Here is a 26,311-nt window from a genome sequence, read left to right as displayed (position 1 = left end):
AGATCTTCACTTTGGCACTGGTGAATTTACTGAAAATGTTTGCTGAAGAGTTTCTAAGCTCACAATTACAGTTCCACTCCCATATTCGGTGCAACTATATCTAAGAAAGAATGCATGCATAACATGCCCTCCATTATTGGATAACTGATGAAATGCTCCTACATAGTTGGATGACATTTCCTGGCACATCAGCAAAAATTTCAAATATTGGAGGCATATTTCCTGTATCTATATTTGTTGACCTAACTAGCAGAGGTATTGATTTTAATAGCTCCAACTAGGAGAAAGCTCATCCAGAGGTCAAACCCAGTGTGTTGGAATCTGGTTAATTAGTAGAGGTAAGTAGGCACCTACCTACATCTAGTAATAAGGCCACAATCACAATATAAGATCCAGTCAAGGCCACAAGAAATTACTCCCTTGCTCAATCCTTGGTAATTGGTTAACTTAGGAGGTAGGTGTGTAAAGCACTTAAAAACTCCAATACATTAAATAAGTACAACAAAACACACAATAAAATTCCAACCTCAATTTATAAAAATAGGAAATATGTGTATGATTAAAATGACACCCAAATGACAAACAATCTAATGTAGGGAGCCGGATATATGCATTTTTGAAGACTAGACACTTTGTACTGCCTAAAACCAAAAGCATCACTTTGGGACATCTGGTCGCACTTGACTGGGACCAAGTCAAAGTTTCAGGCTGACCACGATGGAGTACAGGCCAGATACACTTAGGGTAGAGCCCAGTCAAGTTTTTACTTTCTGACTTAATCACTTTTGTGGAGCTTTTCCTCTCCACATCGAGCAAGGCTCCTCGTCAGACCGGCTTTGGGTTTGACAATGACAGCTTGCCTTAGAGCGATGCCTTGGTCAATATCCTGGAAGTCTCTTCAATAAAGAAAAGCCCAGGTGCTTTAGGGGGAAAACCAGAATCTCAAGCCAAGTCAAGCTTCGACCTCGCTGGTTTGACTGTCATCGACAGGTCGGTCCCCTTATGGAGCTTTTCGACAAAAAATCTCCAAACCTTCTCAAACTTGGGGATCTCCTTCCAGAAGGTCCTTCTGGGATTCGCAAGTGTCCAAAACACCAATGTAAGGTTCTTGAAGCTCTGAGTTGCTCATTGGGAAGTTGGGGCTATGTTTCCCACAATGCACTTGGCCAAATCCTTTAAAATCCAGCTGAATGCAGTCAGCTGCTTTCTACTTGTTGGAGATGATAATGGTGGGGCTCTTTTGACCTGTTTCTTTCAAGGAGTTGTCTCCTTCACTTTTCAAAGCTGGACAAAGATCTTAAGGCTGTAGTTTCAAAGTGTTCAACAGGTGCAATCCTCTTGGCAGAGGCCAGGGTTCCAGCAGGCCGGTCCTTTTTCTTGCAGTTTCAGTGAGGGATCTGAGTTGCAGAGCACCTCTCCCATATTTATCCAGTGTTTTTGAGTAACTAGCTGGGGGGCACCCCTGACCAATGGGTTAGAGGGTTGCACTCTCAGGTATGACAACTTCCTCTAAAGTGTGGCATATTATTGTCCGAGAAAGCACTATTCCTTTAAAAACAAAAATGGAGAAGCTCTCTCCTGAAGGTTAAGATCTGGACAAGCCAACCAACTAGTATGTCTATGTTTCGCTAACTATCCCCTTCCAGCTCCTCTGCTATGCTAATTACTGGGGTTCCTGTCTGGCTGGGGGTGCAGGATCTGGTGGTGCCAGCGTCCTGTCCTGTCATTCCCACTTTGAAGACCACTTTGCCTACTCCACGCCCATCCTCTCTTTTGCTCTGCAGCTGCAGATCTCCTCCCACCAGATGTCCTTTGTTTCTATGCAGGCCACTCCCACACCACCAAAGCTGTACTGGCACTGCCTGTCTGCCAAATGCCAAGTGTGCAGGGCAGTATGATGCTCCAATTGCCACAATGCCCATTCCTCTAAGAGTCAGTACAGCAAGGCTACCACAGACTGCAACACGTCTACTTCCTACTGTTCCTTGGGGAGAATTAGAGAGCATAAGCCAATAGCCCTGGAAAGAATCTAGCTGAAATTCGGAGATACAAGACTAATCTTGGACAAAATCCTCAAAAATTACTCATTATAACATGAAACGCTGGTCTGGCTTTTTGCTCTATTTTTCACAGTGACATGAGAAACAACTGCGCGCGCTTAGTTTGTTCACGTTGTTCCTAGGCTACGGTGATGTGATTTTTACCCAAATTAAATCTCAATTACGCGATGTGGCATAATGGCATAATATCAGACATTTCACTTAATAAGCATAACGTGAAATGCCACAAGTGATGTGAAAATATGCCAGTGTAAACTAAATTTCGTAATAAAACTGATATCTTTTTTCTTCCCATTCTCTTCAAAATGTCTGTCTTCTTCTCACTCCATCCTGGCTGCCCATGAAGCTAAAAAGAGAGATGACCAACACTGCAGTTGGTGAGACCAGTCCCCAATTTAGCATGGCCAACCCATTAATCCACCTTTAACTGACACTTACATAGGATAGCACATTGACTATCTTACCCATGCACACTAAGATGGCAACAATTCAAAATGACAAATTCTCCAACATTTGTCACATTACCTCTGCTGTGATTGTCCCTGCTCGGGCATGGCTTCCCTTTCTCTCTCATACTTCAAAAGGGCCTTATGATGGGCAAGGAAGACCAGAGTCTGCCCTCTCTCAATTGTTCAGGCTGGGAGCATCCTTGAACACTTTAATTTTGAGTTCATTGTAACTGCCTCTGAAGTAGACAGTCTGCCACTTTCTTCAGCATAGGAGTTATCACTTCAGGAATACACCCATAGTTCTAGAGGGAGCTTTGGTATCCAGCTGTGGGCCACAGCAATTATTGTCACCCTGCAAGGCAGCTCAAGGATTAATTCCATTACTGGTAGATGCCCGAAAGCTCGTATCATTCAAATTCTTAATAAAGAAATAATTTTGAGTAACATTTAACTTAGATCTGAATTTTAGACTCAAGAAAATGTTTGAAACTCAGACAGTGCCCTACCCGATGTTACGTACCAATTAAAAGTTATAATTTAACACATTTTAGATGTAATGCATATAATGTGAACAACTCTGGGGCTGATTCATGTCGGAGTAGGTAAATTAATACTCCTGTAGTACTCGTATGTACTCTTACATGTCTTGAATTATTCCAAAATACCTTCAACGGGACAAAAATGTTAAAAGTCACAAAACATTCATATGAAAGTAATACAAATAGGCCTGACACATGTTTAAAATGTGGATGGCACAATCAGTGCTGAGGGCTCACTAGTGGCATTTGATCTACATGCCTTGGGTACATGTAGTACCACTCACGAGGTACTTATAAGTAAATTTAAAATGTTGGGTGTAAGCCAATTGCACCATGTTTAGAGGAGAGAGCGCAAGCACTTTTGCACTGGCTAGCAGTGGTAAAGTGCACAGAGTTTTAAGGCCAACAAAAACGAATTCAGCCCAAAAGTGGATAGTAGAAGCAAAAGGTTTGGGAGTGACCCTGCAGAGAGGGCCAGGGCCAACATACATGATACATGCATGCTTACACACGAGTAATAAAATAGCAGTTTAAAACCAATTTCCAACCAGCATTAGTGTGAACGAGATCCATTTAGGGGACTCACACTACAGCAGTGGTCAAAAGTAGAAGCCAAAATATAAACAGATTGTGGTCTCTCCAGGTAGAACTCAACTTCTACAGTGTATATATTTCCAGATAAGAACATTTAAATTATTAACGTTTTCCAGGAATATGCCGCAAAATTAATAAAAGTCCCAGCTTTCCAAATATAACCTGGTATTATTTTGTGGAATCTATAACGTCAGAAATCTTCAACCAGGCAAAAATAAGCTGCTGGTGCAGATTTTATACTTTTTTTTGTAACCGAGGCCCACAATTCTTAATGACGATTTTATTGGACTGAATCATGTCAACAGTGACCAATGCTTCTCAATGGAAAACATCAGGTGAGGCCTGGACTAGCTAAATGGCACACAGAGTGATATTTCACTGTTGGACCATCTGCCAAGACGGTGAGTGCGGTGCAAATGCATTTAGAAAATAATTCTGCAAGAGTAAATGTGTTAAGCGAATGACAATAAGGAACATGAAATATATAAAGGTTGTTCTTGTCAGAGCAATAAATGTCACCTGTCAAAAGAAGAAAAAATCAATGTTCTTTCAACGTGATACGTCATTCCCAAAGCATTTAATTTCTCAGGAAGTCTCGCCAGCCTCCGCCATGTGAGCACTGACCTGTGAACAAGTACCAGAGGTTATTTGGCTCCAGAGTTTCCATCTCGCCCCGGCGGATCGTCTTCTTGTGCCGTATTTTATAACCTGTAATAAATCCATTTTGTGTGCCTGATGGCGGCGGAAGCCAGCTCACTTTGATGCTCTGAAAACAAAAGAGAGCAGGAAGACGTTGTTAGCTAGTAAGGCGACAAACTCAGACATTGAATATAAACATGACTAACAAGAGAGATAAAAGCATGTGAGCGGAAGCTAAAGTAGAGCACGACACATTTGCAACTGCAATAAATTATTTTGTTAAGCACAATGGGGGCAGGGCCTGTAATACAGGTGACTTTAGTAACAAAACAAATGCTTTCTTGGATGAAGGATTAGTCACTTTTTTTATTGTTTTTTCAAATTATTTTTGGGTGGAAATGGAAGGCTTAATCTGCAGTGCAATTGATGAAGGTCTACTTAATTATAAGTAGCATACATGCAGCATTGATAGGAGTTTGCATAATTACAATGTTTATTTTTTGCAACTTCCATGAACATTTATTGAAAGCTATTCAAATTCTGAAAAGTTGCAATTGTTTTTGGCATTGCCTCTTGCGTGGGAAAATTGTTGATTTTATGACAACTGAATTCCCAGCTATACCTATCTAGCAGACACGCTATTGCCGTGACCCCCACCCGTGCAGCGCCTGCTGAGCCCAAGGCCCCAGGCGGAGAGGAGCCTCGCACCCGCGCCCGCAACCACCACCCCAGGTAACGCCTCAGTGCAACCAGGCTGCTGCGAGGGGGCGGGGTGCGGGTTGGACGGGTACCTGGAGTGTGAGCTTTGTGCTTGGCTGGGAACCGTCCTTCACTGACCGGCCTACTGGGGCATAATTACTTGGTAATTGACATTGGGGCATTTTTTAGCATTACCAGCAGCGCCTGGGCAGCTGCACTTCCTACGCTGGGAGCATCATTTCTATGAGGGGCACACTTATTACGCTACAAGGGAACTTTGGCCTAAGAACCTTCCCCCAGTGAATTTTGACCATAAGAACATACCTCAAGTGAACTTTTGCCATCCAAGGACACTGCGAGAAAGACATTACCAACAGGAGCCCTTGGCACACCTGAGCTTTTGGTGATTTGATCAGGCCTGGGAACTGGATTCATTCTTATTGATTATTGATCTTGCTTGGAAACTGGAATCCTTTTCATTATTGATCTTGCCTGGAGCTGGATTTACCTGCTTTTGGTTCTCGCATATCTTTTAGATAAAGAAATTCTTATTCTTATACAACACTGGTGTGGTGTTCCTCTTGTGAGTGTTTTTACTGTGTCATCGCCGTTGTGTGTTGCACAAATACTTTACACATTGCCTCTGAGGTTACGCCTTTGCTGCTCTGCGCCAAGCTACCAGGTCGGAAGCGGTGGTCCCTACTTGGACTAGGGTGCATACCCCTGCCAACTAGAGACCACGGTTCTAACAGGACCTGATTTAAATCTCGGAGGATGGGTCAGGTTACTCTGCCACAATGGTGACGGATATCCCATTCGCCAAAATATAAATCCCATTATATTCTATGTGATTTATATTTCGGCAGATGGGATATCCCTCAGCGTTGTGACAGAGTAACCCGTCTGCCGAGATCTGAATCAGGAGCTAAGTCTCAATCAGTTCTTGGTGCTGGAAACACCACTCATGGTCACCTCTACAGCTCCAGGATCTCAAGACAGGCTATGGGCTGGATGTCTCTCTATATTCAGGATTCCTGTGGGCTCTAAACTATGGTGGTCACATAGTCCTTCATGGAATCGAGAGACCTTCTGACTTGTGCATTCCAGTAGCTGCAACTTGACCCTTGCAAAGCAGTTCCTTTCACTGGCTGTGGCCATCAGTCTTGGGGCTTCTTCTTGCAGCAGTCAGGCAGAGTCCGATTCTTTTCAGATGTGGGTTTTCCAGGTCCAGAGGAGGTAGTTATGCAGTGTCAGTCCTATCCTGTGCACCCCCCTGTGACTAGAGACTTTCCTTTACCCAGTCCTGGATACTTTCCCACTAAATCCCAAAACCCTTTAGAGGCACTTCCCATCTCAGTTTAATGAAAACATTCCGAGAATGCCCATCCAAACTGGTCCCTGTTCTCCACTGGCTGCAGGAGCCTGTTTCAGCTTTTGTAACTGTTCACAGTGGGGATATAATTTTCCTTAATATCTAGCATGCCAAACTTTTACAATTTATGTGTGAGTACAAGGTACATGTTAGGAGCAATGGGGCTAACATGAAACAGTAGGGTTTTCTACATGGCAAAGGACCTTTAACTTGCAACTTGATACTGTAGTTTTAACTTTTAAGTTGCAGACTAGCAAAAGTACAATGGTGGTCTCTGGAGCCATGCACTTTGTCATATATGTGGCTAGTGTAAATACACACGGAAGCTCCCTTATCTGTTATGTTCTATGCCACTGTTACATATTATGCACCATTCACCCTGGCCTTACTGAAAATGTAAATAACCCAATTATGTGACAACTAACACAGTACATCTTTAAAGAAGAAGGCACACACACTGTGACACTGCTTAGATGTCTCATAGTACCGAGTCCTATATCCAGTAAAAACAAACAGAAAAAATGAGGGTAAGGACATAATAAAAGTTATTCCCTTTCTTACGGTGTTAATAATTAGAATTTTTCACACCACACATCATAACTAGTGTGATGCGTATGTCCATCTCAGTCCTTTTTCAATATGGTTATTTATTATGTCTCCGTCGCTGTCACTGGTATGTTGTTCCATGCATTTAAAATTATTTTAAGTCTCTTCCTAATTTTTATCTAGTACTTCCTAGAACTACCAGATGTGTGTTGCGACTCGCCATACTCTCTTTAGTTTACATTACAAGCCATTCTCTTTATATTTTCATCTTCATGCTCATGAACTATTAATTGGTCTTTTTCCCAGTTGGTGTTTGTCCTTCCTAAAACGTATGGCATGCAACTACAAGGTCGGAACAGATCCAAAGGATCCAAATGAGAGATGGTCACAGCATGGCCATATATATGTGTAGGTCAGGTTTAAAGTTGCATTACTGTTTTACTTTTCACCTGTACATCAGTGTATACTGCACATTGTCAATTGCTGCTTACATGAGGTTGGTAATGGCCAGAAGGTCATTGGGTTACTGAATAGCGACGCACCAGCATTGTAAGACTCTACGATTGCATTTCAGCAGTCTCACTTTGGTGTGAGGCGAGTGCCACCACTAGGGGGTTCTATTTCTCTGTGGTTGCTCCATCCTTTAGAAGCCACTATTTATTCTGTGAAATACTCTTTGTCCATCTCCAAAACTCAATCCACATGGAAGGGCACAACATGTATATCATTATCTTTGAGTCTGCATTTAGCACACAACACAACTTTCACAAAGTTACGTACTTTTGAAGTAATCAGATTTGAAACCCCAATGTATTTCTATTGTCTGGACAGCCGTCATCCTACTCTCCTCTGGGCCTCTGCACATTACCACTACATGTCCTGCTATGAACTCAGGATGCTACATCACAAACACACTATCAAGTCAAGTCAAGTCAAGTCATGTAATTTGTATAGCGCACTACATACCCAGAGGGTTTCAAGGCGCTTAGGGAGGGGAGGAGGGCGCTTAGGGAGGGGAGGAGGGTTACTTGTCAAATATCCATGTTTTAAGTTGCTTTCTGAATGCTAGGTGGTTCTGGGTAAGGCGAAGGTACGCGGGGAGTGAGTTCCATGTTTTGGCTGCCAGGTATGAAAAGGATCTGCCTCCCATGGTGGTCTTGTTGATGCGAGGTACAGTGGCGAGGGCTTGGCTGGAAGAACGTAGTTGGCGGGAGGGGGTGTAGAAGGACAGTCGTGAGTTGAGGCAATCTAGGCCGATGTCGTAGAGTGATTTGTGTGCGTGGGTAAGCAGCCGGAAAGTGATCCTCTTATTGACGGGTAGCCAGTGGAGGTCTTTAAGGTGACCGGAGATGTGTTCGTTGCGTGGGATGTCTAGTATGAGCCTGGCTGAGGCGTTTTGGATTCGTTGGAGCTTCTTCTGGAGTTTTGCGGTAGTACCTGCGTAGAGGGTGTTTCCGTAGTCCAGTTGGCTCGTGACCAGAGCGTGGGTGACTGTTTTCCTCGTTTCGGAGGGGATCCAGCGAAATGTTTTCCTGAGCATGCGAAGAATGTTGAAGCAAGAAGAGGATACGGCGCTGACTTGTCTGTTCATTGAGAGTGAAGAATCCAGGATGACGCCTAGGTTTCGTGCGTGGTCTGTCGGGATGGGTGCTTTTCCAAGGGCTTCTGGCCACCAGGAGTCGTCCCAGGCAGAGGGGGAGGTACCTAAGATAAGGACTTCTGTTTTATCTGAGTTCAGTTTCAGACGGCTTTGTTTCATCCATTCGGCAACTTCCTTCATTCCTTCGTGTAGGTTAGCTTTGGCGGTGCTGGGGTCATTGGTGAGGGAGAGGATCAGTTGAGTGTCGTCCGCGTAAGAGATGATGTTGAGGTTGTGTTGGCGTGCGATGGCCATGAGGGGGCTCATGTATACGTTGAAGAGGGTGGGACTGAGTGAGGATCCTTGTGGTACGCCGCAGATGACTTCAGAGGCCTCGGACTTGAATGGAGGAAGGCGGACTCTCTGGGTTCTTCCGGTGAGGAACGAGGTGATCCATTCAAGTGCTTTTCCTTGGATTCCGATGTTATTGAGGCGTTGTAAAAGGGTGCTGTGGCAGACTGTGTCGAAAGCTGCAGAGAGGTCAAGGAGGATGAGGGCGACTGTGTCTCCATTGTCCAGTAGAGTTCGAATGTCGTCGGTTGCTGCGATGAGGGCGGTCTCAGTGCTGTGTTTAGCTCGGAAGCCAGATTGTGAGGAGTCGAGGGATTTGTTGGCTTCGAGGAAGGCGGCGAGCTGGTTGTTGACAGCCTTTTCGATGACTTTGGCCGGGAATGGAAGAAGCGAGATGGGGCGGTAATTTTTGAGTTCGGTGGGGTCTGCTGTTGGTTTTTTCAGGAGGGCGGTGAGTTCAGCGTGTTTCCAGTCTTCCGGGAAGGTGGCGGAGTTGAGGGAGCAGTTGATGACGTCTCGGAGGTGTGGTGCTATAACGGAGTCTGCTTTGTTGAATATGTGGTGAGGACATGGGTCTGTGGGGGATCCTGAGTGGATGGAATTCATCAGCCGGATGGTGTCCTCAGTGGAGATTGGGTTCCAGTTGTTAAGGGTGTTCACGGGGGGAGGATGATCAGCAAATGGTAGGGTGGGTTGGTTTCCGGGTTGGTTGTCAAAGCTGTTGTGGATTTCTGCGATCTTGTTGTGGAAAAATGAGGCTAGGGAGTCGCAGAGGGCTTGAGATGGGGTGATGTCGTTGGAGTTGGCCGAGGGATTAGAAAATTCCTTGACAATGTTGAAAAGTTCCTTGCTCTTGTGGGCGTTGTTGTCAAGTCGATCTTTGAATGCTGTTTTCTTGGCTTTTCGGGTCAGTTGGTGGTGAGTGCGGGTGGCGCTTTTGAAGGTGTCCTTGGTGCTGGTGGTTGGGTCTTTTTTCCAAGCCTTTTCAAGGGAACGGCAGAGTTTCTTGGACTTCTTGAGATCATCGTTGAACCAAGAGGTCTTATTATTTCCAACGCACACAGTATGTTGTATTGTATTGCAATTGTATTTATATAGTGCACTTTTTTGGTGAGTAGCGCCCTGCTGCGGAACCTATAAAGGATTAGTGGTGAATTAGTATAGTGAAATATAAATGTGGATATGTTAGTCAGCTATTTGGATTGACACTATGATATTAACACTGTCACAGGTATTAGTATCATAAATAAATTGTAGCATTGAAGTTCCTAATTTCTTCTGGACTCAAAATCTAACTCAAATGTTAATTCTGTGTAAACCCTTATTTATTACTGTATATTAGGTTGTCAGAATGTGTGCATTGCACTTTTAATATTTGTTTGGTCTCAATTTCATTTCTAATGCTCAAATGCTTTGAATTGCCAAGGATGAGGTAATTGATCAATATTTACTTTTTAAGCTTTGGTAACTCTACCGCATCCTACCAGTCTGCCTTGATGCCACCTTGATGAAGTGGTAGAGCTGATAGTCCAATACGGATTGGAGAACTCCAATTTACTTGATGCTGTTCAGGCCTGTTACCCTCGAAAATTGTATTTTGCAGTAGCATATGTCATGCTGAAAGTAGTACCCAGTCTTCAAGCTTCTGTTGGTTTATAGTGAGATAATAGATCCTTTCAAATGTGTCTGCCTGATTCAGGTGTGCACTCCTCGCTTCATCTTGGGCTTCTAACAGCGTGCTCTCTATGTACAGGTGGAGAGGTGTGGTGCAGCGGCCAGGGCAGCTGCCTTCGGAGCACAGGGTTCACTGTTCGGCCTCCGGCGGCAGCTCAGCTCAGCACCATGTGACTCTGGGCAATAGCTCACTTAATTTCCACGAGAGCCCCTGCACCTTGAAACACATAAGGGTGAGTAGTTTGTGCTTTACAAATACGGATTTACATTTTTTTATTTTACATGCTGGCACGTGAACTCTTACGCAGTACCACACTGTGGTTTGCACTGACCTCGGGGTAGATGACCTCGAACTCTAGGACTCCCACAATTTCAACAGAATTCTAACTATGGAGCATGGTGAGTCTACAGCACCATCCACATCTATTGTCACACACGAGTGAACCCCACCACCACGCTTCGAAGGTGATACAATCAGCTGGTTGTGTTCATTATTTGCTGAAATCCACTAACTCCTCACCTTTAAGTCCTGATGAAGATGGTAGTAGAGTCACATCCCATTGCAAGTGCATCATTTGGAGGTGTATTTTCTGCTATGATGCGTACCTCAGCAGGAGCGCTTAATTTGTAAAAAAGTAAATGCCAGGGCTCTAGTCATGGTGCCAAAAGTAGTAACAACACAACTTCTGGTTGTCACATTCCTGCAAGTTTGATAATTCTGACTATTTCAAGCCCCAAATCTATAAGAAGGGCTTCGGCTGCAATAATTAACTCTGTGGCTATCTCTAAATTAGCCTGACATCGCCACCTTGTGGCAGACTGTCACAGGCCCCGGTGTTGACTATCAAGTACCGGTCCTGAGCACCGGAAAACAATAGCTCAAATTAAGAACTGTTCAGCTGTATATTTTGACCAAAGTCCTTAAAGCAACAAATGTCTTTTGCAAAGTGAATAGTATTGAATCACCAGCAGGAACTCCCTGCTATTATCTGCAATAACATGTGTGCCAAATCTTGGAGCTGTTGTGTCTCGAGGAGTGAGTGGAAACTAGTCTTATTTGATTTACACAACTTCATGCTTCAAATTTTGGGTCAGATTTGATTTAGACACCAACCCACTCTGCCTGTCATTCTTTAGCCTCTTCTGCTAACACTGAATGACTTATATTCACACACGAGGAGTCAGTCTCACTCTGACTCACTGAATCCTGCACACACTGATTCAATAATCTTATTCTCTGTCCTATTACTTTGTCCTCCACTGTAATGCTTCTAGTGGAAATGATGCAACCCATTTAGTGCCTGGAAAGGCACCTGTCAGTTCTTGAGCTCCTAATGTAGAAGGTCATGTTATGTGTGACGGTAATGTATTCACCACATATCCCCAGTCCCTCGGCTGAGACCGCCTGTAACAGGTCACTATCGGCCCCATCTAGTCTCCATGGACCCTGCTGCGGGACACTCACTGCAGCTAGGATTTATATTAATAGTACTTAACACGTGACCTGCTCGCTTCTAGGAAATCAATGCCCAGGGCTGGGAAGTGCTGGGACGCATTCTCTTTACAGAAGAAAAATAGAAGCCAGTCCCTGGTGCTCGCTCTATTGGATAACTGAGCACCGCGAGGGAAATATCTGGGCTCCAGGGCTGCACCACCTCCCACCCTCTGCAAGCGAACAATTCCCCTGCACAGCAGGTTTTCGAGCATTCATGGAAGAAACACAAATATATACCCTTGTTTTCAAAGGGGTATCGGAGCAATGTCTCTGGAGCTGAAGACGTGATTCAATTATACTAGCGATTACCTAAGTTATTTAGTTATGCCATCAAAATGTTAAAGCATCTCATTACCTTGTTGGCGTGGAGCCAACATTCGCTTGTGTATGTGCAGAAACGTGCACATACCTGCATGACTTTGAATGGGCACAGTTTGATCAAGCTTATGAGCAGTACCGGCCGGTGCAGGTTAAGAGTGGTGAGGCGGAGGCAGGGGATGTGGGGGTGAAGTCGACAGACGACGAGGGAAAATAAAAAAATAAAAAAGAAAACCATTTACCTTGTGCTCGTCACATTGCAAAATCGGCGATGCGGCGAGCGCAAGATAAGTGGTTTTATTTTTAATGTTTTCCCCCTTGTTGTCGTCTGATGGCTTTACTTACCCCCTCCCCCCCACCACCCCTCCCGCCCCTCTCTGGCTCACCGCTCTTACCTGCACCAGCCACAAATGCTCATGCTTGGCTCAATTACTAACATTGGGTATCCACTGAGTAGTGTGCTACCAGTCTGCAAAGCACTACAGCACCTCGTCACAGTTAGTAAGTGCTATGCCAATGCCAAAAAAAAACCCATCTGCACCTCCTAGATGACTTTTGATGGATGACTGACTGGCACAATACAGTAGTGCATGCCCTGCTTAAACTGTTGGGTACATTTGATGCCCCATAATGAAAAATCCTATTTTCGGCTTTAACACCTTGGCTGCTAAGCAGATTTCCCTCCTGTGCTGAAATTTTCAGAATGCCAGCTCGTCATGAGCATCGAAGGGGTTAATTCTCAGTACTATGGCAATTCTCAGTAAGCTCCCAATACCATGGAGGCAGTGCTCACTGTGCCACTGGAACAAGGCTGCACCTGACTGAAGAGGCCCAAATAGGCTGAAACTGCTCTTGGGTTGCACATGTTCTGGTTCAGAGAGAACCTGGCCTGGGGGTTTGGACTGGACTACTCCCACTGAAGCAGGACCAGGGCTGATTTGCATATAGCTGGGTCTAATCTGAGGTGGCACAGTGGACAAACAACGATGGACTGGAATCCAGACTGACTAGTTACCAGCGGCTAAGGACAATTCAAGGATCTGTCACATTTGTTTTTATTCTTCACAATGCCATGGACAGCATATTTTTTTGACTGACAGCAAACATCGCACTTTAACCCAGAGACAACTTCTGAATTCTTCGATTCAGAACAAAAGTAGTGCACAGCTTATTAATCATTTTAAATTCAGCAAGAGCATACTCCAGGCTAGGTGATGTTGATTTCAATAATATGCAAAATACAACCAAATGAGTCTCCTTTATTATCCAGACAGTGTGCTCTAACATTCCACTAATGCATCTGCAAGATTAAATACTGAATCATAAAATTTAGCCACCAACTAAATTAAAAAAACTAAATTAATGACGCTTTATGCAGTTCACTAATACATTCCTTACAGTTTTATTCCTCTATATGCAATTTAGAGAAATTTTAAAGTTCACTTGGAATGTACCATCTCTTTTAAAAACTATTAATAATGCACAAGTGGATGGGGGGTGCAGTACCTAATTTGTAAAAGAGTAAGTGCCGTAGCCCAAATCTCTGTTTCAGAAGTCCCAGGCTGGTGCTATTAAATGTCGGCACACAAAATAGCAAGGCTGCATACTCTTGAATCCACCTCAAACCTCTTTGATCCACTCCCAGACACTCTATATCCCTTTATCTTGCTCTTGCAGGTTCCTGCTTTATCATTTGGTGACATTTTTCATATTTTTATTCCTCCCTGCTTAACCTTTGTTTTTACCTCTCTTGGACTCAGTAAATATCTGGTGAGGAAACAATACTGCCGGTCCCTAAAAATGAGAGCTGGTGTGATCCACCAGCAACCCCCAACTGAAACTAAGCAGTCGTGGGACGATTCATTTCCTATGCTTGAGCCATACCAGAAGCACAAATAGAGCCACTGAGGTCATCCGCACAATGATGCAACACACATCTCGAGCACTATTCATTTCTATGGTTTTCTTCGACTCTTGCTACAAAAGTGAATCACACTCAGTTTGTTCAGCCACAATTTTTAGATGGGTCCAATTGTATCTGTAAGAGAGAAACTCAATTCAGCAAGCAACTGGACAACACCAATTTCCTGGAAGAAGTATGTTGGTTGCATAAAACCCCCAAATGATCACATTTCGAAGAGGGGTTATTTCTCATCTCGAGCACGGTAATGGACCTCCTCCTCAACCTTCAAAGCTACTTACCCATCCTCCACCTTAGGTTAACATTCCATTCGGAGATGGACCACTTTCTCCCGAGTTAGTTTCCTGTGCCATGACTCCCACTACCACATTTGTTTCCATCAGCTTATGCCAGTCCATCATTATTATGATCAATTCATCCAGGCTGATCTGCCTATTCTGCAAAACTAACCTTGTGAGATGCACATTTTTTACCGCCTTAGAATTTTGAAATCACACTCCTCCTTCTGAGTGTAGTTTCTCAGACATGGATGAAGACATGGATGAAGTGGGGAGTGCGAATGCTTACAAAGGTTTTCTGGTGAACAATGTCACAATAGGACACAAATCCATAGACATCGTTATAGAATCATTCCTGAATGTTGATGTTAGTGATGCAGGACTGGGTAGGGAGAACGTTTTGTTTTACCCTACATGGCTATGCCTTTTAATTTTTAAAAAACTAAAAGATGCATAAGTGCAGATGCACCTGGCAGCAGATCACCGCTGCTGATGAATGCTAGGGGTTGCCAAATGCCAACCAAGGTTGCCTAGTTGTTATTTTTCCTCATACCTATTTCTTACACTAGTCTATGTTTTCTGTCTCATTATCTCAATTTTTCAGGTTTTATTTCATCCCTGCTTTTTCCATTTGTCACTGTTTTTCTAAAATTCTCCCTTTTCAGATATTCTCTGTCTTGCTCCAGGTCAAAATCTGACAATTAAAAAAAAGTAAAAGTCTCCAAAAATGAGTGCTGGTGATGACTGCCTATATCCACTGGAAAAATGTTAGCACTAGGAAATGAAGATTTGTGATAGAGATAAGGAATAGGGAGCATAAAGATTTGAGAGACTTATCTATTACCACTCTGAAATGTTTCACATTCTAGGAAGTCTCAAGTCTCAAGTTGATAAAGATCTCGGCCTTGCACAGATTTTGAAAAGAAGTTATTCTCCGAGGGCTACTTTGTCCTGTTTGGAGGTTGCTACTGGAGACACAAGTCTGTGATTCGGAAGTTGTGCTATCGAAGGAGAAAAGTGTGTACAGCCTTGTGTGCAGCTTGAATTGGCATCTTATCTGTACGGCAGTGCTTTAAATGGGCCGATACTGTCCGGGACTGAGTACCAGCACTTTTTTTATTTTGAGAGGGAGAGTACCTGCACTTCTCAAGAAAAAAGTAACACTTTTAATTGGAGAGTACCGGCACTTCTCAGAAGCAAGAATATACTCCGTTACGGATTATTGCACTTCTATATTTCCATTTAAAGCACTGCTGTACGGGGAGCCAGTGGAGTTGCCTGAGGTTGGGTGTGATGTGGGCTTTTCGGGGAAGGCCAAGAGGGAGTCTGGCTGCAGCGTTCTGTATGGTCTGAAGTCTCTGTAGAAGGTGTGAGGTGATTCCTACGTAGAAGGTGTTGCCGTAGTTTGGTCGGCAGGTGATGAGGCCCTGGGTTACGGGGAGTCGTGTGTTTAGGTGTAGCTACTTGAAGATCTTACGTTGCTGGCACAGAGTGAGGAAGCAGGCAGAGGAGATGATCTGTGATCACATAATACCACTGAAGGCAGCATTATTCAACTCCACATAATTAAACTCTAATCAAAACCACATAAATACACCCCAAATAAACCACTCTGTATCACATACAACAATCCACTTAATTACACTACACACCATGCCACATATTCCATCCACATAATTTCAATCAATAACACACAGTTTCACACCATACAATTCAACTGCGCACATTTTCATCCACACCACATAATGTGACAAAAAATACACATTTCAACTCACAATCACAATTACAAAACCCACCACATACAACCAATCCACACACCAGAATTCCACATAATGTCACAAAATTCAACAGCATACCACATAATTAAACTCCACTACATACCACTCCACAACACAAAATACCATTCCACATATTTACACTGCATGACACACAAACACACTCCACATAATTCCAGTACACTGAATACCACATAATTACCATGCACATGATTCAACTGCAATCAATGCCACATGATTCTACTACACAAATCCACACCACTCAATTAAACAATTAACAATTCCATTCCAACCCACATAATTCCACTCCACGCCACATACATCTGAAAATAGCTGTAGGACCCATAAAACCATTCACCACAACGCACCTAGCTATTTGGTACAGAAACTGGCGCCCTCATGTGGTGTCAGATCTTCAAGAAGTGCTAAAAACCTTCTACTGAAACTGCAAAGATTCAACAAGAAGAAAACATATACCAGAACCTTTACAGGGATGGCGCCCAGAATATGGAATGCTCTACCCCCAGAAACAAGACTTAATCCCTCTACGGCATCTTTCAAAAAGTAAGTGAAATCGCTTCTCATGGCTAAATTCGCTTGAGCATGGTCTACTGTTATATTGCTACTCAACGTATCTTCTACATAGAACATTTTACTGTCCATTGTCCAACCAGGTTTCCTGGATACTGTATCTATATTTTGCCTGCTATACTTTGAATGTTTTGTTATGTACCTTACACCCATGTAGCTATGTTAGGAAATGTATACTATCATTGACCAGCATTGATCCTTATGTTATTTTCTTTGTATTTATGTAACTATGACATCTACCCTGTATAGCGCTCTGATACCCGCAAGGATTTGGTTCGCGCTATATAAAACTTTCAAATAAATAAAATAAATCCACTCCACCATAAAAAATGGGTAAAAGACATTGTCATTTACAATGCCAATAGCTCTACCTCATTTATAGAAGTATTTACCTATCCTTTCTGCCAAAAGATAATTACTTGTATTGCAGCAAAACTGTACCTGCTTTCTCCAAAAGTAGGACATTCTTCAGTACAGCAGAATATCCAGTATATGTCTTTGAGTAGGTGTTTAATGTGCCCATGAGGCCTCCAGAAGGTGTCAGGCTTGGTGGTGTACCGAACATGGGAGTAGTGACAGCAGTGCCATGACATATGTACACACATACAGACATACATACATACAAGTAAAACAGCCAGCAACCTACACTTCTAGCAAACAAACACATCAGTTCCAGTGGCTCTCGGCACACCCATAAGTCGTCATTGGTTCTCATCAGTCACAACTTGCTGCTGTGTGTTTATTTCTGCTGTGTCCAAAGGAGACCCTGGTGTTATGCAGAGCTTTTAATCACATGAAAGCAGTTTCCGTTTTTAGGTCTCGCCTGAGCCAGCGCGCATGCACTGCTCTGTGAGGCTTCTAGTACGGACTTTAAACTTGGACCCCATGCTTGTGCATGTGCTTTTTTCTTTTTGCTCACACGCTATTGACATTTGCGTGCGTCTTTCTAAGGAAGACAGCACGCAATTGGCAAAAGGCGGGTGCATGTCCAGCCTTCTCTCTCTCCTGGCCTAGGAAACTCGGGAGCGAGCAGCAGTGCGGCCGGGTGCCAGCTGCATACCTCACATTCCTTGCAGTGCGCGTGCAAAGCGCTTGTTGTATTTGAAGTTTGGGTCTTTGAACAGGTGACGTAGATGCAGTACAAAGACAGCGGGGGAGCGGCAATGTCTTAATATTGGAATGAAGCCCACCAGAAAGTGATCTGTCCTACTCTCAAAATGGCTGATTACACCCTGGTGTATCTTGTAAGCTCGCGTGGCAAGCACTACGCAAACTATGAGTTTATACAGTTTGTTGCACAGCCGAAACCCACCAACTGGCGCTCACACCTTCAACAAGGGACCGTTTATCGCCCACTACCCTTATCTGTTTTAACTTTCCCAAAATGTCACATACATGTGTGCAAATTGAAGAACTTGATGTACATAAACAGCATTCATTTCCCTTTTTCCCACTCCTCTCCCTGCGCATACCATGAATACCGTAAAGCATTAACTACATCCCACTGCCAGCAAAGGCCTGTACTCCTGTGTACATGACAGCCATTTTAGGCACCCTGGCCTTTTGCCCGCCTAAGATTAGGCTCACCGGCTTCCCTTCTGCGTGTATTCGAACTCTCTCTCTCGTGCATAAACCATGAAACCCTCTCCTTTTGCGCGACCCTGCCCCGAAAGGCAGCCCTTCTGCTTGACCCACGCAAAACCCCCCATTTCCCTCTTGAAAAAGCATCCTTCGCCTCAGCTGACATAACCCCCACCCCAGCTGTATCTGACTGTCCCGGTTCTCTCATGTACGGGTCATAAGACCTCTCTCTCTCTGTGCGACTCTGTCCCTGCGCGCACCCTGACCCCCTCCTTCTCCCTCACATGGACAAGTCATAAACCTTCTTCTGCAAGACCCTGTCCTTGGGAGTCACGGCCGCGCCTGACCAACACCTCCTTTCCCTCCATGAATGCCCCTCTATTGACAAAGCACTCCCTCCGCGCTCGATTGTCCACGCGGCATGAATGCCACTCCTTTGATGACCCCTTCCCCGAGTCCGACTGACCACACATGTCCGAGGCCATCGCCTGAGCCAGAGGATACCATTTACTGCACTTTATTGTATGAAGTCACCCCCCTTCAAAGGACCCACTATTGATCCTGGTCTCCCCACCCCCTGGGCTACGATCAGGCGCACACATCCTAATAATCAGCGGAACATTCAGCTGCGTCATTGCCCCCTCTCCTATCAGCAGGTCAAGGGTCCCTATTGTGAACACATGTGGGGTAGGATTGACACGAGGATTATGGGGTTATCTTTTCTTTTGTTACACAATGTCCTGCTTGTAATGCCAAGTATTTTGCAAGGTATAAAAGACGGAGTCTCAGCTCACTTGTTAGAGCACCTCCCGATGACACCTTGTTTCGTGTCTGAAATGACTGGCTCTCCTCATGAGAATTAAACTCTGTTCTTGATTCCTGCACCCAGCGCCCGTCTCTTTATTTTTGGTAACTATTCAGAATGGAAACTAATAGGCGACTTGTGCCAGCCATCCGGGCATCGATACTAGTATGGAGACGCATATGTCGGTCTCTTTTTCTACAATTGGCGTCCCAACGCGGGGTCCATCAGTGACATAAGGTCCAATGAGAGAGATCCAGACGATGAGGTGAACATCTAAATGATCGGAGTATACCTGCCTTGAGAGGGCCCTCGTCCGGCTGCCGATTGAATGAACTTCACCAATTCCGAACGGACCTCTCTCGAGTGACCTACTGTCCTGACTGGAATCCCACAGGACTGCTGTGGTAAAATCATGGAGTAAGAGAACGATCGGGCGCTGGAAGGAGGAAGGCGAAGAACTGCCCACACGGTCCGGTCCGGGTAAGGTCGCGTAAATGCGACAAATTGTGAAATGATTGTTTTGGATAATACTAGTATTACGCTTTGTTGAAACCCTCTGGAGATTCACTGTCTGCAAACGGAGAAAACAACAGGCTCTCTCTCTGCAAGCAGTGAAGGATAGGTAACGCAGACTTTTGTCCCCATTGCAATCCGTCGTGCTTATCTTTCTCCCCCACTGTTTCCCGAACTACCGTTCGTGGATTATTGTCTGGAGATTCTTTGTCTGCAAACAGGGAGGAACAAGGTCTCTCTTTGCAGGTAGAGAAAGAGTGGGTAACGATAACTTTTCGTGCCCACTTATTCTCCCCACTGATTGGTTTGATTGACCGTACATTAAGTGTTCGGTATTGGTTCGTTTGAGGTATTCACCGCCGCCAAACAACGGAGAATAGAAATATTCTGCCTAGTCTTTGCCCGCCGTGATAAGATAGGTAATGCAGACTTTTGTCCCCGTTGTAATCCGTCATGCCTATCTTCTCCCCATTGGTTGGTAGCCTGTTTAGCCCGGACCGCTTATTAGAGTCGAACCATCCAGCTCCGCTGGAGGGCACACCTAATAAGGACCTGTTCATTAAGTGTGGACTAGTCGCTATAGCTTATAATAGGTTATGGCATAAAAATACAAGAAAAGGAGTTGAGCGAAATCAGTAGGCCACTGAGGAGTTATCAACTTCGCTAAAAATAAAATAAGAAACGTTGGAAATAACCCGTAATAAGAAACGTAAAAATGGCGAGGGAAGACAAGCTTGACACCAAGGCAAGCCACGAGGTAGCTAGGTTCCGTTGCCTATTCCTGCCCTAAACATGTCTGCCTCATTGCCCACCACGCCCAAATAACGGTCACATGAAATAGATACAAATCAATAGGCACCTACCCCCATTCCGGAAACTCCCGAAATGCCACAGGTCCGCGGATACGCCCATCCGGTAGGCGAGGCCTCGAGGCATGCGGGGCTCGCCTGGACGCAGTCGGAAGGGGAGGCTGTGGGGCGGACGGCCCAGAAAACGGTGATGGCCTCTCCTTCTCTCCTCTTCTGCTGCCCTGCGGGCCACGGGGGGGGGGCTGTCTTGCCTCAGCCACCGACCACCCCCCCCCCCTTTGTCTCTCGCCTGGACCGGCCCGCGAAGAAGGCCGAAGCCACAAACAAGAGCGGCGGCGCTTACATGTAGTCCCGCCACATGTCAACGCCTGGACAAGTGCAAGTAGTCCCGCCACATTTCAAATTCCTGGAGAGTTGGAGGTAGTCCCGCCACATGTCAACGCCCGGACAAGTGCAAGTAGTCCCGCCACATGCCGACGCCTGGATAGTTACAGGTAGTCCCGCCACATTTCAAATTCCTGGAGAGTTGGAGGTAGTCCCGCCACATGTCCACGCCTGGAAGTTACAGGTAGCCCAGCCACACGACAACGCCTGGACAGTTACAGGTAGTCCCGCCACATGTCAAAAAGGGGGGGGCTGTCTTGCCTCAGCCACCGACCCCCCCCCCATCTTCAATAGCCGGCACGGCCAATATCGAAACGGCGGAGCCGAGGATCGGCGAGGGGTCGCTGGAAGGGGGAGGTGACGCGAACGAGCCTCCCCCACCTCCCTCCAGGTGGAGGCTTCCAGCGACACCCCAACGCTCTTACTTAAAGAGGGTCCACATCGAAAAGCGGTCGTTTGCCCGGGGCGGGCACATGCCCCATACCGTCTCTCCTCGACCTTGAAGATTCTATAAGAGCCGGGGGGCCCCCGACCCCTCTGCATGGGTGCCCCCGTCCCCCCTCATTGGGACCCGCGACGTCGACACGCTCCTGCCGGCGCCAGCCTCAGTTTGGAAATGGCTAAAACACAGCCAAAGTACAGACTTGTTCAGTTCCGGTGGAATGCCAGAATGACCCGGTAGGAAACTTGTTGTTGCCCTCCCCACTCTTTGACTGATGGTCCATTTGTTAGACTGTTACCACATTGCGAAAAACATTTTGAACTGCCAACAGAAGGTTCTGGTCCAACCATGAGTCATCGGAGACATTCTGACTATACCGGAACCTGCCTGACCTCGCCCAAAATGGCGCCGATACACGAAAACGGAACTTTCGAACTCCCTGTTCGCCCGGATTGCTCGAATATTGGTGCTCTGAGATATGTATGCATTTTTGGACAATGAAAGTCGATAAGATGGATAGTGATTATGTGCTTAGAGAAGAAAGCAATACAGATATTGATCATGTGTTTTAACAATGAACTGATTTAGGGTGGGTACTTATTATGAATGGGAACAATGAATTGGTGTAATTTAGACAGTGAACGAGCACATGGATAATGAATTAATTAAATATGACTGAATCCTTGACATGCATCATGCTTGCTCTGTAGTAAAGTTTTATACGATTTTATTGCACTGCCGCACTTTATGCAATGAATTACCACCAACTTTGTTCTTCTTATGTACAGTTCCAATCTGCTCCGTGGCCGGTCCACGGGGTCGTAGGCCTGTATTTTATACACCAGCACTTTTTATTAAAAGCATTTTCGAAAAAGAAAGCATAGTTGTAGTGGTTGCATTAATGAGTTTTGAATGTATTACTACTGTGAGCAACGGGAAAGTATGATGAAGGCTGAAGGTTAAAAAGGACCCGATATTTAGCAGCTACATTATGTGTCACAGGCAGCCCGAAAAGTGCTTTAGAAGCTTTAAACGACACCACAGAAATACCACCTGACCGCCACCCTTGCACGCAACCTAAAGGGGTCGCGACCAAGTAACTCATGTAGATACGCCGACTGTCAATGATTATCTATCTGACACTACTGGTCCCTCTGGGCTTAAACGCCGAGATGGCAAAGAAATACACTACGTGGAGATAGGTCGAGTATGTGGTAGGTAAAAACATTTCCGGATTACTGCATGCTGATGAGGTTTGAATACTGCCCCCCCCACCCCTTCTTTCTCCTCCCTTCTGCAGGTCACGTCGGAACCTTGGCTGAAGTATGGAAGGACGATGACCGAACCGCCGATGAGAAAGGGAAGAAGGGAATATGAGCATGGTCCTTATGACAAATAAGTTCTTTAAAAAAACGTAGACTTGACATGACTGTATCTCCTCAGAACATAGCGACAGGGGGGATGGACTGACAGAGAGACTTGACGGGTACTGTATGACGAAAAATTGGCTCGAAATAACACGTTAGAAGAATGTAACTAGACATTTGACTAGGTAGGGAAAGGACGAAAAGAAAAGTGCACGGGTAAGGGTTACCTAGACTGCACCAATCCGGGGAATTAGAAATGTTGCTGATGTTCAAAATGTACTGCTTCCCCCTTCTCGTACTCTTATAGATCCAGCCAATCTGTCCGACTGTTCTCCCGATCAATACTTGCCGTTGCCTCAGCCCGGAGGGTTTATGATCCAAACCGTGGGTAAATAGCGCAACCCGGTTAATTTCTGAGCGACCTGATCGAGGTGTAAGTATTAGCAATTAAGAACGCTCGAAAGGGATAACAAGCGAGAGGGAAAAGGGAGGAAAAGGTAGACAGAGCTAAGCACGTAGGTAAATAGGATAGTAAAAGATAAGTAGGATATAAAAACATATAGATCCGTTGGCCAACTATTGTTTTAGGTTTTTGTTGTGAAATGTCTTATGTATGTAATACATGTACTGTCTTCCTTCGTCTGAGTGTGTGTGTGAGTGTACTGTAGGGGTTTGTGTTCTTTCTTTGTTTACGTCTCTCCGTTACCTGACCTCCTACTGTTCTGTGTTGTGAACGCACCAAATGACCTATTTTTGTACACGTCTCTCCCCTTTCTCTATCCTTCTCTCTCTCTCTCTCACTCTCACTCTCACTCTCACTCTCACTCTCACTCTCTCTCTCTCTCTCTCTCTCTCTCTCTCTCTCCTCTCTCTCTCTCTCTCCTCTCTCCTCTCTCATCTCTCTCTCTCTCTCTCTCTCTCTCTCTCTCTCTCTCTCACTACATGTCATGCGTGTACCAAATGGCTCGTTTAGATTGTGGACAAACTCTCACCCTATGAGAGTCTCCTTATTTCATCTTCCTTCTTATGGTAAAATCGTGCCTCACAGGCACCAGTCTGATTGGGTAATTATTGAACACGAAGGTGTTCCAGTCGAAATTGACCAAAACTAAACTGATTGTACCTCGCCATATTACTGCCTCTCCTTTCTGCAAAATAAATGAACTCGAATTGGCTGAGAAAGAAAGGACAGGTAAGGACGACTAAGGTCCCCCAATCCGGCCTTTATAGGGGAACTGTATGTCAATGGCACCTTATTTTTCTGTTCATCAGAGACGAACGCCAACGTCCAGCTTGACCCCCAATGCCCAGATTACCCACCCCTTTTGCACCCAAGCGCGAATGCCCGAAGCGTCCCCGCCCATTGATAGACCCCAGCTGCTGTCCCAGGTATAAACATGATGACCATGAGTCCCTCGAGAAAGACTTATTTTACCTGACTCTCGATGATAGCGCCCCCGCCCTGTTTGAAAAGGTTAGGCCAGCCTTGAGGGGAAATGTTCCGAAAAGGTTGAACATGATGAAATGCACAGTTGATGGGAAGATTATTTTGTCCTCACTTGAATTATAAATGGGACGATGAATAAACTTGGCATGAACTCAGTAGGAATGCCGACATATGCACTGCTTGGTAATAGACCTCTGACTGTGACCGATGAGCGTATCTCCCAAACACGTAGAATTAAGGGAGGAATTCACATGCATAAATGTCTTCTTCTGTCAATTCCCTAAAAGCTTGTTTTGTACCTATTCAAAGATTCACGATCACCGGAGGAGAAGGGTCGGGCGTGCGTACAGCCTAGCTGCAGATCTTGAGACACATGTGACCTCGGCCAAAGGTGGAGCCGCAGAGCAACAAGGTACGGGACGAGACAGCGATTTCAAACGTGGAAAATGAAGCTTGATGGGCTGCCCTGAAGCCCTCCGTCTGCTAAACCACGTGTGCCTGGAGTCTCCGTCCCCCTTCTGTGGGCCCGATTGATGGGCCTGCCTGCTTGTTATCCTTTGCTTCCCTTGGTCCCTTTTGTGTGTCCCAGGAACTCTGACCCAACTCCACTCTCTCTCCTCCTATCGACTATTTGAACCACACACCCACTCTTTTCCCACGTGACTTATTGCCAAAAGGAAGGCCAAACGGAAGAACTGCATTCAACTGGAAATAGGGTGTTGCCACAGAAATATGGGTGCCCGAGCATAAGGCACCGCTGAATGGATTGTTTAGGGAACAGGACTGTGGTCTAACAGCAGAGGACTGACCGCACCCCTGCAACGCGTAAGGATAGACCCCGAGCTGGACCTATAGCTCCACCCGCCGGTGCTCCACTGACGCCAACGAAAGTGCACGGACTAGAGCCTACCAGTGATGGCTCACTGCTAAAAGACACTGTGACGAAGAGATCTTGTATGTTGAACTGAATCTCCGCCCTCAACTGCCTTGGTCGAGTTGTTCATTGGTCACATTTTTTTTTTTTTAATCAGAAACATTTATGCTATGTAGTGCTTTGAAAATGATAGGAACTCGACGAAATACAATCTCCTATGTGCCGCATTCTGCCAAAACACCTCAACTGTCCATGATTATTTGCCATATGTTAGTATTGTCAACTGCTAATTCTTTGACGGCACCTGTTTATATGTACCATCATCGATTACGAAAATGAACGCTGTAATGTAAAAAGGGGCGACTGTGGAAATTGAAGAACTTGATGTACATAAAACAGCATTCATTCCTTCCCCCTTTTTCCCACTCCTCTCCCCTGCGCATACCATGAATACCGTAAGCATTAACTACATCCCACTGCCAGCAAAGGCCTGTACTCCTGTGTACATGACAGCCATTTTAGGCACCCTGGCCTTTTGCCCGCCTAAGATTAGGCTCACCGGCTTCCCTTCTGCGTGTATTCGAACTCTCTCTCGTGCATAAACCATGAAACCCTCTCCCTTTTGCGCGACCCTGCCCCGAAAGGCAGCCCTTCTGCTTGACCCACGCAAAACCCCCCCATTTCCCTCTTGAAAAAAGCATCCTTCGCCTCAGCTGACATAACCCCCACCCCCAGCTGTATCTGACTGTCCCCGTTCTCTCATGTACGGGTCATAAGACCTCTCTCTCTCTGTGCGACTCTGTCCCTGCGCGCACCCTGACCCCCTCCTTCTCCCTCACATGGACAAGTCATAAACCTTCTTCTGCAAGACCCTGTCCTTGGGAGTCACGGCCGCGCCTGACCAACACCCCTCCTTTCCCTCCATGAATGTCCCCTCTATTGACAAAGCACTCCCTCCTGCGCCTCGATTGTCCACGCGGCATGAATGCCACTCCTTTGATGACCCCTTCCCCGAGTCCGACTGACCACACATGTCCGAGGCCATCGCCTGAGCCAGAGGATACCATTTACTGCACTTTATTGTATGAAGTCACCCCCCTTCAAAGGACCCACTATTGATCCTGGTCTCCCCACCCCCTGGGCTACGATCAGGCGCACACATCCTAATAATCAGCGGAACATTCAGCTGCGTCATTGCCCCCCTCTCCT

At 45.5% G+C, this 26,311-nt stretch overlaps 1 protein-coding gene across 1 annotated transcript in view; it reads right to left on the bottom strand.

Moving 5' to 3' along the window:
* The window catches only part of DCC (DCC netrin 1 receptor), a 1,223,862-nt gene that overhangs the window by 133,596 nt on the left and 1,063,955 nt on the right, over window positions 1-26,311 (bottom strand). Inside the window, exon 13 of the mRNA XM_086960395.1 lies at window positions 4,267-4,408. Coding sequence (XP_086816521.1) covers window positions 4,267-4,408 — 142 coding nt within the window. The remainder of the gene's footprint in view (window positions 1-4,266; window positions 4,409-26,311) is intronic.

This window comes from Lissotriton vulgaris, chromosome 3_1 (assembly GCF_964263255.1).
Source record: "Lissotriton vulgaris chromosome 3_1, aLisVul1.2, whole genome shotgun sequence".
NCBI lineage: Eukaryota > Metazoa > Chordata > Amphibia > Caudata > Salamandridae > Lissotriton > Lissotriton vulgaris.
The sequence above is the reverse complement of the archived record's forward strand: the minus strand, read 5'-3'. Positions and strand labels throughout refer to the sequence as shown.